The sequence below is a fragment of the Diabrotica virgifera genome, chromosome 1, assembly GCF_917563875.1.
Source record: "Diabrotica virgifera virgifera chromosome 1, PGI_DIABVI_V3a".
NCBI lineage: Eukaryota > Metazoa > Arthropoda > Insecta > Coleoptera > Chrysomelidae > Diabrotica > Diabrotica virgifera.
This window is the reverse complement of record NC_065443.1, coordinates 15764522-15782607: the sequence shown is the minus strand read 5'-3', so window position 1 is coordinate 15782607 and position 18086 is coordinate 15764522. Positions and strand designations below refer to the sequence as shown.

Below are 18086 nucleotides of genomic sequence, written 5' to 3'. Positions count from 1 at the left end.
CATCATTGCTATTCTAACTTTTGACACTACAACCCGAAAGAGTTCAGTAGAGCTGCATCCAAACTATTCTCTGAGAGTTCTCAGCCAGGACATTTTTCTGCTACCTGCGCCTTCTTTGAATCTTTCCCTGCATTATTAATTTTAGGAGTTCATATCTGTCACCACGTGTTATATGACCCAAGTATTGCAGATTTTTTATTTTGATGGAATCCAGTATCTAACTGCTCTTCTCTATTCTTCTAAATACTTCTTCATTGGTTATTCTGTCTGTCCAGGAGATTCTCAGCATTCTTCGATATGTCCACATTTCAAATGCATCGAATCTATTGAGACATTGTATATTAAGAGTCCATGTCTCCACACCATACGAAAGGACAGAAAGTACATAACCCTTTAGTACTCGTTTTCTAAGATTTAGGCTGAGGTCTCTACTACATAATATTTGTTTAATATTTTTTCTTATAAATTTAATCATAGCAATGTTTTAGAGGCTATAACTTCGTTTATCAATACCATTTATACCAGCGGATAAGTACCTATAGTATAGTATAGTTGATCCAAAAGATGGCATAACCCAGACATCCAAAGTGAAAGTTATCCTTCAACACCAAATTGTTCTATATGGTTCACACAATGTCCAGAAAAAAGTCACACCATTTTGAGCGTCGGGAGAGGGGGGAGAAATCGGTAAATTCGTAGTTTTTAAGTTTTTCGCCAATATTTCTAAAACTATGCGGTTTAACATGAACAACCTTCTATACAAAATTGTTCTACATTAAATTTGAAATAAAAAAGGCCCTATGCATAATCTTTCTAAAATGAATGGTTCCAAAGTTACGGAGATAGTATAGTATAACTGGTCCAAAAAAGGCCTAACCCAAACATCCAAAGTAAAAGTTTTCCTCCAACACCAAAATGTTCTATATGGTTCACATATTGTTCAGTAAAAAGTTACATCATTTTGAGCGTCCTGTTTGGGAGGGAGATAGGAGAGAAGCCGGTAAATTAGTAGTTTTTTTAAGTTTTTCGTCAATTTTTCTAAAACTAGGCTTTAGCTTAAACAATGTTATATACAAAAATGTTTTACATGAAATTTAAAACAAAAAATGTTCTATACATAATTGTTATCAAATCAACGGTTCCAGAGTTACGAAGGGTGAAAAGTCGAGGTTTTCGATACTTTTTATATTTTTTGGGCAATATTTAGGATATAACTATACCAAAAACCCAGACATCCAAAGTGAAAGTTATCCTCCAACACGAAATTGTTCTATATGGTCCACATAATGTTCAGAAAAAAGTCACACCATTTTGAGCGTCGGATTTGGGGGGGAGAGGGGGGAGAAATCGGTAAATATATATAAAGTATCGAAAACCTCCACTTTTCACCCTCCGTGACTCTGGAACCATTGATTTTATAACAATTATGTATAGAATCTTTTTTGTTTTAAATTTTATGTAGAACATTTTTCTATAGAACATTTCTTACTTTAAAACATAGTTTTAGAAATATTGATCAAAAACGTAAAAAAAACTACTAATTTACCAATTTCTCCCATATCTCCCCCCCCCCAAACAGGACGCTTAAAATGGTGTAACTTTTTACTGAACAATATGTGGACCATATAGAACAATTTGGTGTTGAAGGAAAACTTTTACTTTGGATGTCTGGGTTAGGCCTTTTTTTGGACCAATTATACTATACTACTTCCGTAACTTTGGAACCGTTCATTTTAGAAGGGTTATATTATATAAGGTTATATTATGCATTGGGCCTTTTTTATTTCAAATTTAATGTAGAACAATTTTGTGTAGAGGGTTGTTCATGCTAAACCGCTTAGTTTTAGAAATATTGACGAAAAACGTAAAAACTACGTATTTGCAGGTTTCTCCCCCTCTCCCCCCAAACCCGACGCTCAAAATGGTGTGACTTTTTTCTGAACATTATGTGGACCATATAGAACAATTTGGTGTTGGAGGATAACTTTCACTTTGGATGTCTGGGTTTGGGTCTAACTATACCATACTACTAATGGTTGGTTCAATTCATTATTCATAGCTCTACCTAAGAAGACAACAACAAAAACCTGTGCTGATTATAGAATACATGGTCCTATCTACATACAATAAATGCGAGGAATACCTAATTGACACACAGTTTGGTTTCCGTAACGGGTTTTGGAACGTGAGAGGCATTGTTTGGGATGAACGTACTTGCTCAAAGATGTCGAGATATATCTGTAGACATATACTGTTGTTTTATTGACTTTCAAAACGCATTTGATCGTGTTAAGCACTCTATATTGATCGAAGTTCTAAAAGAATTTAAAAGTTTCTTGGGTGGAGAAGATTCGAAACTTCCCAATACTAGAACATCTTGGGAGGACTACTGAGATTATAAAAAGCATCAAGTAGAGAAAGCTGGAGTATTTCGGACATGTAATGAGAAGTTCGAAATATAGGTTGCTGCAAAATATTATGCAAGGAAAAACCAGGCAAACGCAGTCCAGGACGAATAATAACCTCATGGTTGAAGAACTTGCGAGATTGGTATTGTGTGGATACAAGCATGCTATTTATTGTGCGGACGGAATTCAAACGGACGCTTTGTTTGGGAGTTCGTTTAGACCAGGGGTCGGCAACCACACTACAGGAAAGAGCTACTAAAAAAAATCCCAAGCACCAAAGATCTACCTTGTTTTAAAAACCTTTATTATAGACGTACACTTAAGAAAACAGGAAGTAAAAACTAAACATGGTGAAAAAAAAATACATACGTATTTTGTTTTAATGGGAGGATTGACAGTCCATCATGTCTGTTAGATTTTTAACATCCGGTTGGTAGTTTGTTATTCCTAGTCTAACACACGAGTCAAAATGTTCATCCGTTAGTCGGCTTCTGTATTTGTTTTTAATGAACTTCATGTTTGAAAACGTTGATTCACAAAGGTAGGTGGAACCTAATAGGGCACTAATTTTCGAAGCTACATTGACTAGGATTGGGTATTTCTCTTTGGACACTAGAAACCAAAAATTTTCTTTTCCGGCAACGCTCTTCAAACACAAATCATTCTGCAGTGTGACTATTTCTAATTCAGTCTCTGGTCTGCTTTCGCTGAAATGCTGCTCGATGGTTTGGGATAAGCTTTCTGCATCTAGGGGCATGTACGGATAAGATACAAACTGAGCAATCGCTTCAATTTTGTTGAAGTCACTAAATCGGGTATCGAATTCATGCCTCAGTCTGGTCAACATTTCTATATGCCTTTTAAATTTCCTTCCAGTAGATTTTTTCCCATAGTTCAAGTTTCGCAATGAATGACTTTACTTCGGAAATCATTTGAAGAATATTTTTTTCTTTACCCTGAAGCTGCAAATTTAGTTCATTCAGCTTTCCTGTGACATCGGTCAAGAATCCAAAACCTCTCAACCATTCGGGTTCTTCTAGTGTTGAGTAGTCTTCTTTACGCTCCTTAAGAAAAGCGATTAAAGCTGGTAGGAGCTCATAAAAGCGCAGAAGAATCTTCTCCTTGCTTAACCAGCGTATCTCTGTAGGCAGAAGCAATTCTCCGTATTCTAGATTCATTTCTGCAATTAGAGTTCGGAACTGTCTTCTCTGCAAAGCATAAGCTATTACTTGGTTTACCAGTTTAACAACGACTTTCATAACATTGTCGGCATTTAAAAATTTACCACAAAGTGCTTGCTGATGCACGATGCAGCGGTATGTTAAAAAATTTGGAAACGTGTCATATTTGCGGCAAAGGGCAATGAATCCGTAATGCACTCCAGTAAACGCTGGGGCTCCGTCAGTTGTAATGCCAACCAGTTTCTGAAGTGGAATGTTTTCAGAGATAAAATAATCTTGAACGGAAGAAAATATGTCTTCACCTCGAATCCGCCCTTTTAAAGGAATAATTTTAACAAGTTCTTCCTTAGCAGTAAAATCATCGAATATCATTCTGACAAATATGGCTAGTTGGGACGTATCACTAATATCTGAGGACTCGTCAAATTGTACGGAGAACAAAATACATCACTTTAAGTCCGTCTTCATCTGGGAAACAACATCTGACATATTTTCCACTCGTCTAGTTACGGTTAGCGTTTATAGCCGACATTATTTCGTATTTATTTTTTAAACCTTCAAATAGGCAGTTTGCAGCTTCTACAAAACATTCCTTGATGTACTCGCCATCTTCAAAGGGTTTCTTCTTTTTGGCAATAACTTGAGACACTTTGTAAGAAGCTAGAGTGGTGGCTTTAGTTTTAGTGGACCATCGGATAATTTTCGGATTGAACAATTTTTTGGATAATTTCGGATAATTCAAGGGTCTATCTATCTACTTTATATATGTTTATAAATATATGTTATATTTTTTATTTTATTCGATTCGCACGACGAGCGACTCGAACTAAGGTTAAGATCGACGTGCTGCCGACCCCTGGTTTAGACATTCATTTGTGCAGTTGTCAACTTTGCAATAGACATGGTAAGGTAGTTACCTAGTAGTAGTCGAAATAATGTAAAACCTACACTGGTATAGAAATTCGAAAAATTGGCGGAGGAGCAGAATGTATTAAAGATCAATAATTACAAGAATTCCATGATGCTCTATACCCATTACAGGTTCAAATACAATGTCAGCTTGAAGAAAAAGAGAATTAATCGAAGAAGTAAGTATCCAGATAGACACAGTTAAACAAGAAGAAGATAATGATCAGACTTCTCTGAAAAGGCTTGATAGAGTTAAAAGGTAATCCCTTAAAAATAATACGAGAATGGCTTAAAAATGAAGTAAGGCCTTTAAAAGATAGAGAAGCATTTAAAGAAGTGATGACCAACCTTCGTTAGAAGACGGCACACGAAGAAGCAGAAGATCTATGTAGCAGGAAATAACCCAATATAGTGAATCTATAAATAGCCATTAAATCACGGTTTTTGCTCCGAATTTTAAAGAATCGCTTGGATTGACATGAAATTTGGCATAGACATAGGTAACATGTTAAAGAAGAAAGTAATATTGTGCCGATGTGTGCTATTGCCATGAGGTGAGTTTCAACCCTTCTCGGGGGTGAAAAAATATACGTTCAAAATAAGTCCGGAAATGGATAAACTGACTAATTCTAAGCAACTTTTGTTCTATAGCGGCTTTTTACTATAGTTAAAACATTTTTAGAAGGTTTTTTGCAAATGACTTAAAAAGTAAGTATTTTATGGAAAAAATATTCTTAGCAAAAATATAGCTTATAAATTAGTTTAAAAAATGGTGTATGTATGAACTCTTTACACCCAGTAAAAGTAAAGTCAAATTTCAAAGCGAATATTTCAACGTGAAATAATCAAAATAAGGAATAACCATTTTTTGGGGAAACTCATAACTTTTTTAAAGTGTTACCCCTGGGCGCGAAAAGTTTTTTTCCTTCCCTACCCTTGATTGTTCGATTGGATTAGTAATGGTCTTGGTGTATGGTAGGTTTGGTTAGGCCTTAATTTTAAGTAGTGTTGCTGGCTAGATGGGCCATAAAAGAAAAAAAGGAGTGTTAGACATACACCATTTTTTTCGCTTTTCTATGAGCTATATTTTTGCTAAGAATGTTTTTTTTTTGATAAAATATGTACTTACTTTTTGAGTTATTTGCAAAATACTGTCTAAAAATGTGTTGCTCTTCGGTTGAAAAATGAACATATTTACTCGCAAATAACGAAATGTATTAGCTTAGTGAACCAGTGCTATACAACAAGTTCCTTAGAATTAGTTTATCCATTTCCGGACTTACATATTTTGAACGTATATTTTTTCACCCCCGAGAAGGGGTGAAAATCAACCCATGGAAAAAGCACACATCGGCACAATATAACTTTTCTTCTTTGACATGTTACCTATGTATATGCCAAATATTCATATCAATTTAAATGGTTCTTGAAAATTTATAGGTTTTGCAATATTTTACATATTTTACACTAAAAGGTGTACTGAGCTCAAAGTTTCGGTGGATTGATACTGTTAAATCACTTATTAAAATTATGTTATTAGGAATTTCATAGCGTCTCTTCTAGAGGACATTTTGGAGTCAAAAGATTACTTGCCAGTGTTCTAAACCGATTACACTTATGCCGGCTTAATTTTCACCAACATGTAGACAATTGGTACAAGAAATACAATTTATATAACGGTAGAAAAGGTCACAGAAGAAGAAGTTTTGGTAAGTAAAATGGCACAATATATTTCCGGGGGCCTTATAAACGACTTAAAATTATTGATATTCTTGGTTCACTTTCGACGAGAGAGTGAAGAAACACATACATAATGATGGCCATGATTTATTGTACGTTATCAATTGAGACAAGAAGGGACTACAGTAGCAGAAGCATTCATAACACACATCGTATCAAGACATGGAGTTCCTTTAGAATCACAACCTCATGAAGGATGGAATTTTGAATCAGAATTAATGAAAGTCTTGGATATTAAGAAAACATGAACTATTCCTCTCCATCCGTAGTTAGACGTAGCTGTCGAAAGATCTGAAGTAGATATGTAAAAATTTTTGTCAATACCTTTCAATGATTGTCGCTGATATTTAAAAAGGTTGGGATGCGTTAATGTATTACTGCTAGCCTATAAAAGTTCTGAACATGAAGCGATCGGTTATTAGCTATCTATGATGATTGGCTCCCATAAAAAAAAAACATTTATCCGTGATGTGCACCTAAAATTAAAAAAAAATTTGCAAAATGTTTACGAATTTGCTCGTAAAATTTTGAAGCTTCAAAGTAGTAATCCTATACCATGGAACTGGTCCACCTTGTTAACTTCAGTTGGTAGGTGATATCGACCATGGTACCACCAGTTACTCGGGGCAAATAGAAATGGAAATGCGTAGGACATGTGGCAAGAGAATGCGAAGAGAAGTGGCCAAAGAGAATACAATGGCGACCAAGAGCATACAAATAGCTCAAGGCATACAAATAGCCCAAGACAGGCAAATAGGTATGGAAAACACAACGGGAGATCTATGTCCAGGAATGGAGCAGAAGAGGCTGCTAAAGAAGATCAAATATTATTTTCGCGGAAAAATTATTAAAAGTTATTGTCTTTGGAGGCACAAGCGATATACTAAAGTTATGTTTTGGCAATTGACTTATTATTATTTGCCATCGTACGACTTGAATTATAATTGAAATTTTGTAAAAAGCTCCACTTTGTTGTCATAAAAAACCGAAATTTACATCAAACTGTTCGAAAGGAATTGTTTCAGCTTCTGTGTTATAATTAGCTCTTTTTTCCTAGCATCGGCTCTCGGTTGATCTGTCAATTAATTATACTTTTGAGACTTCACCAAATAGCAGAAATGCCTCGTCCGTATCGTACAACTTTAATAGTTGGCGAAGAATTTAAAGCGAATCTTCAGCGAGTTGTTGCGCTGATTGAAATTCCGAATGCCGGTGGTGTATGGTGTTGTACGTTGTACCGCGAATTGGGAGTTTCCCATGGCAGATCGCCGCAGGTAAAACCAGAAGCTCTACCAGGGGACAGCGGTTACGAGTCAGTGGGCGCCATCGCCACAGAGGTGCGCCGACCTTCTGCCGCTCACGTATCTCGATATAGATTTATTGGATGTACGTAGTTGTCCAACCGACTTTTTGCCATTCATGCATCTTGCATTACAATCGCCAAGATGATATACGCAGCAATTTATGGGAAGATCACTCGGATGTGTTCGTTTCTACTTGCTACTGCTTGCTCAGATTGAGAGGGTTATTCGTTCAATGTTGCCAGCTCAACATCTGTCTAACAAATTAATAATACCAAAATAAAATCTATCTATCTATCTAAATAAGAATATCACAAGGAAAAAATTCCTGTAACTGGCTGTATACCAAAAATCACAAAAAATAAAAACCTTATCTTGTAAAAGGTATATTTAAAATCCCTATTTAAGGTATATCAAAAAGGGTTATATCGCAACAGAACGTTTTCGGAATCAATATTCTATCATCAGTGTTATCACAGGTCACATTACATGTTTTAAGCCACCAAGATATACGGGTAAAAACAGTAAGTTGTTGTAAGATTGAGTTTACATTATATTATAACATTTTAAGGGGTGTTAAAAATATTTCCAGATTAACTCCCTGCATCACATAACATCAACCATATTGGTTGCAATATTTGAAGGCAGAACCTCACAAGACAGAATTTATATGACAAATGAGTTGATCATGAGTTGAGTTGTCTGACAACTGATGAGTTGTCATCTAAACTCTGCCATGTAAGGTCCTACCTTCAAATATTGCAACCAGTAAGGTTAATGTCATGTGATGCCGGGAGTTAATCTGGTAATATTTTTAACGGTTCCATGACATCTCGTAACGCGACAGGCGACAGTTCGTAACCGGACAATTGGTAACGGACAATTCGTAACAGCGACAGTTCGTAACGGTGACACTTCGTAACGGCGACAGTTGGTAACTATAAAAGTTCGTAACGGACAATTCGTAACGTCCAAATTAAATTATGCAGTTTATTTTTGTTAACGTGGAAACTACTGTTATTACAAATATAAATGAAATTATGTTTATCAATTTAACGAATCAATATCAGGATAAACATTTTAAGGCATTTAATATTTTTTGTGTTTCACAATATAATAAAAGTATTTAAAGTTTAAACACGCAAATAAAAATTATTTAAATAAAATACTTCACTCAGAAAAATGTTTACTTAGAAAGTTGGGAATGTCTAAAGACGGTTGTCGGCTTAAAGATTTTACGAATTACTTTATTATTCCTTTGTCTGGTATATGCCAATGTAAGGAACAATAAGAGGGATAACCTTTTAAAAATATTGTTAAAAGTTTGTATGTATTTAAATATTTAAAGTTTGTATGTGTTTAAAGACTTTTAGTATATTTATTCTGAAACACAAAATATAAAATGTGTTATGTTTATTCATAGTCAGTCAGTCAGAAAGCTAATCAAGTAGCTAAAAGCAGATATCATAATAGGGCAATCCATCGATGAAACAGCTATGAGATATAGATTTGAAAATAAATTCAAAATTAATATACCACGTCAGCAAAACTGGAATGAAGCTATAACCATACAAGTAAAAGCTACCTGATACACTGATGGCTCAAAAACATCGGTAGGTTTAGGAGCCGGGATAGTAGGGACAAATCAAGGGATACATTTCCTGGTAAGTCTATCTAAGGATGTTAAAATTTTCCAGGCGGAAATAACGACAATTCATCACTGTGCGGAAGAAACAGAAAGGAAGAAGAGAATGGGAAAAGATCAGAAAGGTTCAATTTCCATCTTCACAGATAGACAGCGCTTTAGACATGTAGCGCTAATGGCACTCAATTCTGTAGAGGTCAACCTAGATAGTACGGGATTGTGTGGTTGTCCTAAATAAACTAGGAGACCGTAGTAAGGTGACAGTAACCTGGGCATAAGGGTAGTGACAGAGCAGATGAAATGACCAAATAAGGCTCATTAATACCACTCATGGGATCTAGATTCTAGCCTTGCATAGCAAAGGCAGTAGCAAGAACGGCTACATGAAAGAGGGTAGCTCACAAATCTCTGTAATGGTGGAATAATTCACCAGGACAAACCCAGGCGAAACATTTCATTTTCGAACATTCGCCAAAATTTACAGTAGACCCTATAAGCAAAGGCAGGAAAACAGTCAAAGCCATAGTAGATCTGTTAACAGGACACTGTAATCTGAATAGGCAGTTAAAGCTGGTGGGATTGACAGATGACGACCTGTGCAGATTCTGTCACCTAGGAGAAAAAACAGCAAAGTACATTTTTTGACAGTAGGACAGTCTGGCAAATATGAGGTTCTTTACATTAGACGAAGAAAAGCCACAAGGAAAGAGCTACATGAAAGGTTCAGTCTTGAAGCTAAAAGTCCTCTTAAAAAGGCTTAGACTAAATAAAATCAGCTATGATTAGAGGACTAGGATAGGCCTGCTCATTGAATCTATCTATCTATCTATCTATCTATCTATCTATCTATCTATCTATCTATCTATCTATCTATCTATCTATCTATCTATCTATCTATCTATCTATCTATCTATCTATCTATCTATCTATCTATCTATTTATCTATCTATCTATTAGTATCTATGTCCGATTTTTTGAAGGGTACGTTTCCGTGTTTATAAGCTATGGCCTTTATTTACTCATGCCGTTTCGTTCGCAGCTACTGCAAACTTAATCAAAGCCTATTTAGCAATAGTTGTAATTGTATTCAACTGACTGATGGTGTTATTGTGGCCTGCCTGGGTGTTTTTCATGGTTGGGTTTTCTGGAAGTCCTGTTTAGATGACTTTGTCTCCTCTTCAGGACGTGTTGCGTTTTATGAATGGCGGCACTGATTTTGTTGTTGGTCCTGGTGGTATTCGACTTTCGACTGTACTTCCAGAAAAATGCCGATAGAATGTTTTTGTCATTTAAATTTTTTTTGTGTGATGATTTCAGTCAGCGCTATCCAAACCACACACACAAACACACACAGACACACCTTAATTTAAATATCCTACATTTGGACCTACTACACCGATGTTATATTTCCTACACCAACATAAATTTACAAACAGTGGCAACAAGGCATTGCCTAGTTAGGGACACTAACTTGGTAGAATACCCATGCGGGTACTCTAAGGATTCATTGATACAAACAAGACTTTTTTAATTGAACGCAAAAACGACTTTGATTAATACTTTTTATCTACCTCACGAAAGGGCAAACGGAGACAGGCGTGAGAATTAAAATCTTTAAAACCAATACTCTATTATTTTTAAAGACGAAGCAAGTTTTCAATCCTAATAGTAAATTAATAATATTGAAAAATATTAAAAATGACTAAAAGATTTTTAAATTGAAAACTTATTGGTACATTTTCATGGTAACACCTCCAAGACTTCTATAATTTGCAAGTCATATGGATGCTGCAGTGAAGACGAGAGGGAAGTAATAGGACACTTTCCTCCAATTCACATCCCCCGTCTGCAGCCGGCAAAGTTGCAACTGAAAGATGCACCTGGTTACTCTACGGAGTAATACGAAAATAAAATAAAAATGTGTACCATTTTTATTCGGTTGCGATGCGAAGGCAAACCAATCTTACTTTTTAATTAGAATACGGAGTGCAGTCCAGTTCCTTTAACCGCGATTTTCTGCTCTTATTGGAGCTTCATCAGAAGAAACGTAGGCACTGTTCTCCATACTCCAACTAAATTGCATCGAGAGGTTTTCCCACACATCGCAACCAAATGGATGATAATAGGTGGCTAGCGCCATCTGGCAATTGAAAGACGAAGCAAGTTTTCAATCCTAATAGTAAATTAATAATATTGAAAAATATTAAAAATGACTAAAAGATTTTTAAATTGAAAACTTATTGGTACATTTTCATGGTAACACCTCCAAGACTTCTATAATTTGCAAGTCATATGGATGCTGCAGTGAAGACGAGAGGGAAGGAATTCTACACTTTGCAATTCACATCCCCCGTCTGCAGCCGGCAAAGTTCCAACTGAAAGATGCACCTGGTTACTCTACGGAGTAATACGAAAATAAAATAAAAATGTGTACCATTTTTATTCGGTTGCGATGCGAAGGCAAACCAATCTTACTTTTTAATTAGAATACGGAGTGCAGTCCAGTTCCTTTAACCGCGATTTTCTGCTCTTATTGGAGCTTCATCAGAAGAAACGTAGGCACTGTTCTCCATACTCGATTGCATCGAGAGGTTTTCCCACACATCGCAACCAAATGGATGATAATAGGTGGCTAGCGCCATCTGGCAATTGAAAGACGAAGCAAGTTTTCAATCCTAATAGTAAATTAATAATATTGAAAAATATTAAAAATGACTAAAAGATTTTTAAATTGAAAACTTATTGGTACATTTTCATGGTAACACCTCCAAGACTTCTATAATTTGCAAGTCATATGGATGCTGCAGTGAAAACGAGAGGGAAGGAATTCTACACTTTGCAATTCACATCCCCCGTCTGCAGCCGGCAAAGTTCCAACTGAAAGATGCACCTGGTTACTCTACGGAGTAATACGAAAATATTATTTTATTTTATTTTTATTGTTTTATAAAAATTATTTTATTTTCGTATTACTCCGTAGAGTAACCAGGTGCATCTTTCAGTTGGAACTTTGCCGGCTGCAGACGGGGGATGTGAATTGCAAAGTGTAGAATTCCTTCCCTCTCGTCTTCACTGCAGCATCCATATGACTTGCAAATTATAGAAGTCTTGGAGGTGTTACCATGAAAATGTACCAATAAGTTTTCAATTTAAAAATCTTTTAGTCATTTTTAATATTTTTCAATATTATTAATTTACTATTAGGATTGAAAACTTGCTTCGTCTTTCAATTGCCAGATGGCTCTAGCCACCTATTATCATCCATTTGGTTGCGATGTGTGGGAAAACCTCTCGATGCAATTTAGTTGGAGTATGGAGAACAGTGCCTACGTTTCTTCTGATGAAGCTCCAATAAGAGCAGGAAATCGCGGTTAAAGGAACTGGACTGCACTCCGTATTCTAATTAAAAAGTAAGATTGGTTTGCCTTCGCATCGCAACCGAATAAAAATGGTACACATTTTTATTCTATTATTTTTATTTAATAAATCTAAGGCTTTTGCTATAAATAAAGCCAAAGTTTTTCTTACTAAAATGTGGATTTCCTTGTGAAAAAAATAAAGTGATAAATGTGAAAAATTTGTTATTTTTTAATAACAGCGTGGCTAAAAATTATTTTAAATCAAAACTAATAGCGGTTATGGGATACTCTAACTCAACTTACAGGCATGCTTTTAATCACATTTCGAATAGTTTCTTGATGTCTAGGTGTTCCCATTCTTCCACGAGAACTTCCTCGACATGTTGTAGGTTTCTTAGTGGCTGACGATCCATCAAGTACTTCCCGAGTGTGTCCCAAATATGATCAATGGGATTTAAATCTAGACTCCTCGCTGGCCACTCCTTCCACCATCAAAAGTTGATTTTTTCAACAATCACGCAGCTACGATACAACAAATCACACAAAAAAATAAACACAACAATAACATACAAAAAACACAGTCAGAATTTGATACCTTTATGGCAATAATATCGTTTCAAACAATGTTTCTTCAACCACAGATTGCTAAAGTCCAATAAGATTGAGACCATACTTTCATTTCTTTAAAAAGTACAAGTAGGTACACATAACCTAGAATGATCGGGTTAGGAAAATTTTCCAGCATATTCAAACCTAAATTCTATCAGAGCCTATTTTACTTCAAATCAATCATAAAGCACTACAAAATTTTCGGGCCCCTAAATATAATTTAATAATGATAAATGATAACATTTTTTTAATAAATGTAATAATTATTTTATATAAATATAGTTGCACCAGAAATTAAAATTTTTATTAACAATAAATAAAATTTACATTTAAACAATTAAACATTGTTTAATAATTATAACTCTTATTGTTATCATTTATCATTTCCTGTTCGTAAAATGTTTTAATATATGGCTCTCAGACATGGACGTTTACAAAAGAGAATATGGAAAAAATAGCAAAGACAGAAAGAGCCATAGAAAGACAAATGCTGAACATTAAATTATCAGACAGGAAAAGAAACGAATGGATCCGTAACAAAACAAAAGTGAAAGACGTCTCTAGCCAAGTAGCAAAGCTTAAATGGAAGTTCGCCGGACACACCCTACGGCAGAAGGATGAAAGATGGACTAAGATGGTAATACATTGGAGACCATGGAACCACAAACGAAAAAGGGGAAGGCCACAGATGCGATGGTCAGATGACCTGAAGAAACACACTGGGTCAAAATGGATGCAAATTGCCCAAGATAGAGAGGCATGGAAGAAGGAAGAGGAGGCCTATATCCAAGGATGGATGTTTAGGGCTGATTAGATAGATAGATAGTTCGTAAAATGAATGAATTTTGAAAATTAATTTTGTTATTGTAATAAAAAAAATTTTTGGTGAACTTTCCGGGCCCCATTATAATGCGGGCCCGAGGCAGGTGCCTCACGGGCATAGTGGTAAAATATGCCCTGATTTCTATTTTAACGTTGAGGACGATTTCCGAAGTGGAAATCAAAATTTCCAGTAGTTAATTAAGAAATCTAATTTTCATTGCAGCAATAATTGTGGCTCAATCACATATAAACATAATACTAAATATTTTTCCATAACAACTAGAAATTCATCTTTTTGCATTCATAACACTAAATCATATGACGTCAAAAATAACAATGCGATATCATTTACTAAAAATTACAACAGACATACCTCACACAAGTTATTCACACGATTTTTTAAACAATAACCACCATTCATACTTCTTAGATATGAAGGATTAATTATTAAAAATGTGTGAGAAAATGTGAACCTTGCCATATAATGATGCTTTAATTGTAGTTTGAAAAATTTACTGCTCGGTTCCAAAAGTTTTTAGGGGTCCAATAAAGAGTGAGAGGGGTAAACACAGAGTGAGAAGTCCTGTAATTTTTATTGCTCGTATGTATCTATTATGTTCTCTAATTATAAATTAGGAAAAGTTAGATAACAATAAAAGCAAGTAATAAAACAGTTACTACCGTATTGTTCTATTTTGTGATACTTTTTACTTTTAATTTCAAGGATGTTATCTTCTTGAACATAGCTTGTTATAGTTATATCACATAGTTGTTTGCTACTAAGTGCGAAAATATGTTACTGGGTCAAAACAACAACCTCTTACATTGTCTTTCTTACATTGTCTAAATACTAAAGTAAAATCTAAAATAATAAAAAAAAAATTAGCGGAATCCGTAAATCTGTTCACGAAAAAATCAACTATGAAAATGAGCATAATATTCTATATCCCTAACTTATGCCTTGCAGTATATTATATCTGTGTATTTATGGTACTGTAAAAGTCCATACGCTAAGTAAATAAATAATTGTCTTTTTCTTCCAGTTTTTTTTTTAGTGTTCAAACCTGCAATTTCTATTTTCATTACATGATGTCCATTTTAACACAAGTGATTCCATTTTCTCTTTTTTGATTTTTCTATAACAATATTTCTAGATGTTTTTTAGCGAATCTCTATGCTTTTTAATTGGTCCGTAAGTTTAATTCCTAATATTCTGCTTCTTCATGTGCTATTCATCATTTGAAGCTAGGACAAAAATAATCTGCGGACAAAAAATCCTCGCAAATTATCCTTGGTCAAAAAACCCTCAGACACAAAATCCTCACAAAAAATCCCCACAAATAATCCACGGACAAATAATCCCCGGACAAATAGTTCCCACAATTTTTTTGGGACAAAATATCCCCACAAAAAATTCCGGACAAAAAATCCCCAAGAAATATTTGCTGCCGAATAATTCTCTAAAAGTTTTCCCGTGAATGTAATCGACTCAAATGGTTTTCAGCATCAGTGCATGAGAGTTATAGCAATCGCCATGAAACCGATTTTCGGTAGGAAAATAATAATAATAATAATAATATCTTATGGCATTTTTGCCGGGGAGATCTTTTCGGATTGTTCCGGCGCCATTTACATCTTTAACCCTGTTTCAAGTAACTAGTGTCGATGTATGTACACTAGCCCAGGGGGACCGACGGCTTAACGTGCTCTCCGAGGCACGGTGAGACGGCTCGTATCATTTTTAGAAATTAAAAATTGTTTGTCTTTGGCAGGGCTCAGGTAAATAATGATTAGCAATTAAGATTAAGCATGAATTGTAATTTCGATTACCAAATTTATAATTCCAATTCCACGCCGAAAACTTCAAATTTAACATGACGAAAGTGTGTGACTTTTTCAAAAATCGTGTAAGATGCAGTCAGAGAAGATCCGGAGAAAATAGGAGTGAGACAATAGGGCTTTTCATTCACAGTAATTTGTTTCGAGCTCCTGTCATATGTCGTATAATCCGTGTATATTAATATTATATACAGATTATACAAAATATGACAGAAGCTCGAAACAAATGACAATCGATGGAAAGCTCTATGTAAAATAGTGGCACAGGACCGACAAACATGGAAGGCAATAGTAAACGCAACAAAGACTCTCGAAGAGTTATAACGCCATTGATGATGATGATGAATAAATATTTTTGACGTTAAATTTACAAAACAGAACAGGTTTTTTGCATTACAATCAATATTATCGTTTTCAGGACCGTTATCATCACGAATAGGCAATGTCTTGAACATAGTTATTCAAATCAGAGTGAGCAAAATATTTAATTGAATAATTACAACATAATTCCCAAATGTTGTTCTGAAGCTATTTCCTTGTGGCATTTTTATAATTAAGTATTTTCTATGGGAAATAAGCCACAAGTTTACTAAAAAATGAATTTATTAATGACAACGAAATCCGATTTGGGCTTCGAAACGCTAATAAATTCATTTTTTAGTAAAATCGTGGCTTATTATAATTCCCACAGCCCATATCTTTTATTATATCATTATCAAAAAACTCATTTTTTGTCATGTCAAATTTGAAGTTTTTGGCATATGCATCAAGTCAAACTAGTTTGATTTTATTCAACAAACTTGACTTGACTTGAAAACCAAACTTTTTTTGTAAAAAAGTTTGACTTGACTTGATTTCGATATCTTTTGGTTTGACTTGAAATCAAACTTCTTCAAACAGTTTGAAGTTTGAATATCATATTGCGCAACGTGTTTATTTCCAATTACCGACTTTTGTTTTGACTTATTTGGATAGGTCTGAATCTGTACTCTGCTAATCTGTATTCTGTAAGAGACAAAATCTGTAGTCGAAGCAGAATTAAGTAAGAAATATAAATATACTGATTTATTTGAACTAATCTGAACTAATTCTTTAAAACGACATTGCAAATTCGCAAAAAATTCATTAAACCTACCCTATCAAAAATATAATATTTTGTTGTTCCTTCATAAATTTTCGTTAAAGTAGATTAAATAATTACAATTTTTTTGATAAAAAAACCATCCAACGAATTCTTTGTTAATCTAGTAACCTCTAACAATTTTTAGTTTGAATATTATTTTGTTTGTGTCGTTTAAATCAGAAATTCTCGTGCATAAATAGAACTCTTTACCTACATATTTTTATTTCGTAAAAATAGGATATTTTTGAGTGCGATGACACCCGGACAACATCTGTTGATTTTTTGACCTGGCTGGCCCTTCCGAGACTTGCGTCTGTTAATGAAATACATATGCACTGACACCAAATTTAATATTTTTGAAATATCCGTGGCACAGCGATGTTTAGTTTTTTATGCATTATGTAGGGGTAATGTATTCAAAGAAATTAATCACTTTCGTCATAATTTATTATCAATAATATTAATCAAGTCAATAATTAAGTCAAATTAAGACTATTATATACCTAATAGCTAATATGCAACAATTACAAAGCAATAACAATTACCTGTTATTATTCTTAGGAAATCTAAATAAACTTATTCCTATTCCTGTCGCAGATGAACATCCGCGAAACACACACGAGTAACCAGACATTTTAACCATAACCATATTGCTACTACATAATTATATACATGCTCAAATAAACTTGTTAAGTCGAGTATATACCATATCCACGATGAAAAAGTTTTCCTGTAGTTGGCTGTATACCATATATTACAAAAAACGACTAAAATCCTTTATAAAAGGTATATTTGTTAAAATCCCTAAAAAGGGCTACATCACAGAACTAGTTTTCGATAATTCGATAAACTATAATCGCTACTTGTATCACGTTACTTTTATATGGCACTCATTGTATTATTAATTTTCGTATCTTAATTGGCAACTAACATATCTATCTCGACAAAAAAGTATATCTACTAAATAAATTATTTTTCCACCTACCTCTACCGAAAGTATACCTTTCCGGACCTGATTGTAGGGAGCAAAGTTGTACTTTTCCTCCCTAGGGAGGAAAATATTTTTCCTCCCTAGGGAGGAAAAGTAAAAGTGACGTCATGGTATTTCATTCATGAAATATAACTTATTGACGCCCTGTATAATATCTAT

The 18086-nt window shown here is 34.5% G+C and overlaps 2 protein-coding genes across 2 annotated transcripts; both read right to left on the bottom strand.

The window, feature by feature from the left end:
• Window positions 1-2787: 2787 nt before the first annotated feature.
• Window positions 2788-3255, bottom strand: LOC114338754 (general transcription factor II-I repeat domain-containing protein 2B-like). The gene has a single exon (XM_028292733.2). It carries the CDS (start codon window positions 3253-3255, stop codon window positions 2788-2790), a length of 468 nt encoding a protein of 155 aa, XP_028148534.2.
• A 13-nt stretch (window positions 3256-3268) lies between these two features.
• LOC114348499 (general transcription factor II-I repeat domain-containing protein 2A-like) lies at window positions 3269-3961 on the bottom strand. Its single transcript, XM_028271887.2, has one exon. The coding sequence runs from the start codon at window positions 3959-3961 to the stop codon at window positions 3269-3271; it is 693 nt and encodes a 230-aa protein (XP_028127688.2).
• Between the last annotated feature and the right edge of the window lie 14125 nt (window positions 3962-18086).

What these genes read in the sequence shown, in the direction of transcription:
- LOC114338754 (XM_028292733.2), bottom strand. Translation starts at nt 3,255, where the DNA reads ATGTTGACCAGACTGAGGCATGAATTCGATACCCGATTTAGTGACTTC.
- LOC114348499 (XM_028271887.2), bottom strand. Translation starts at nt 3,961, where the DNA reads ATGATATTCGATGATTTTACTGCTAAGGAAGAACTTGTTAAAATTATT.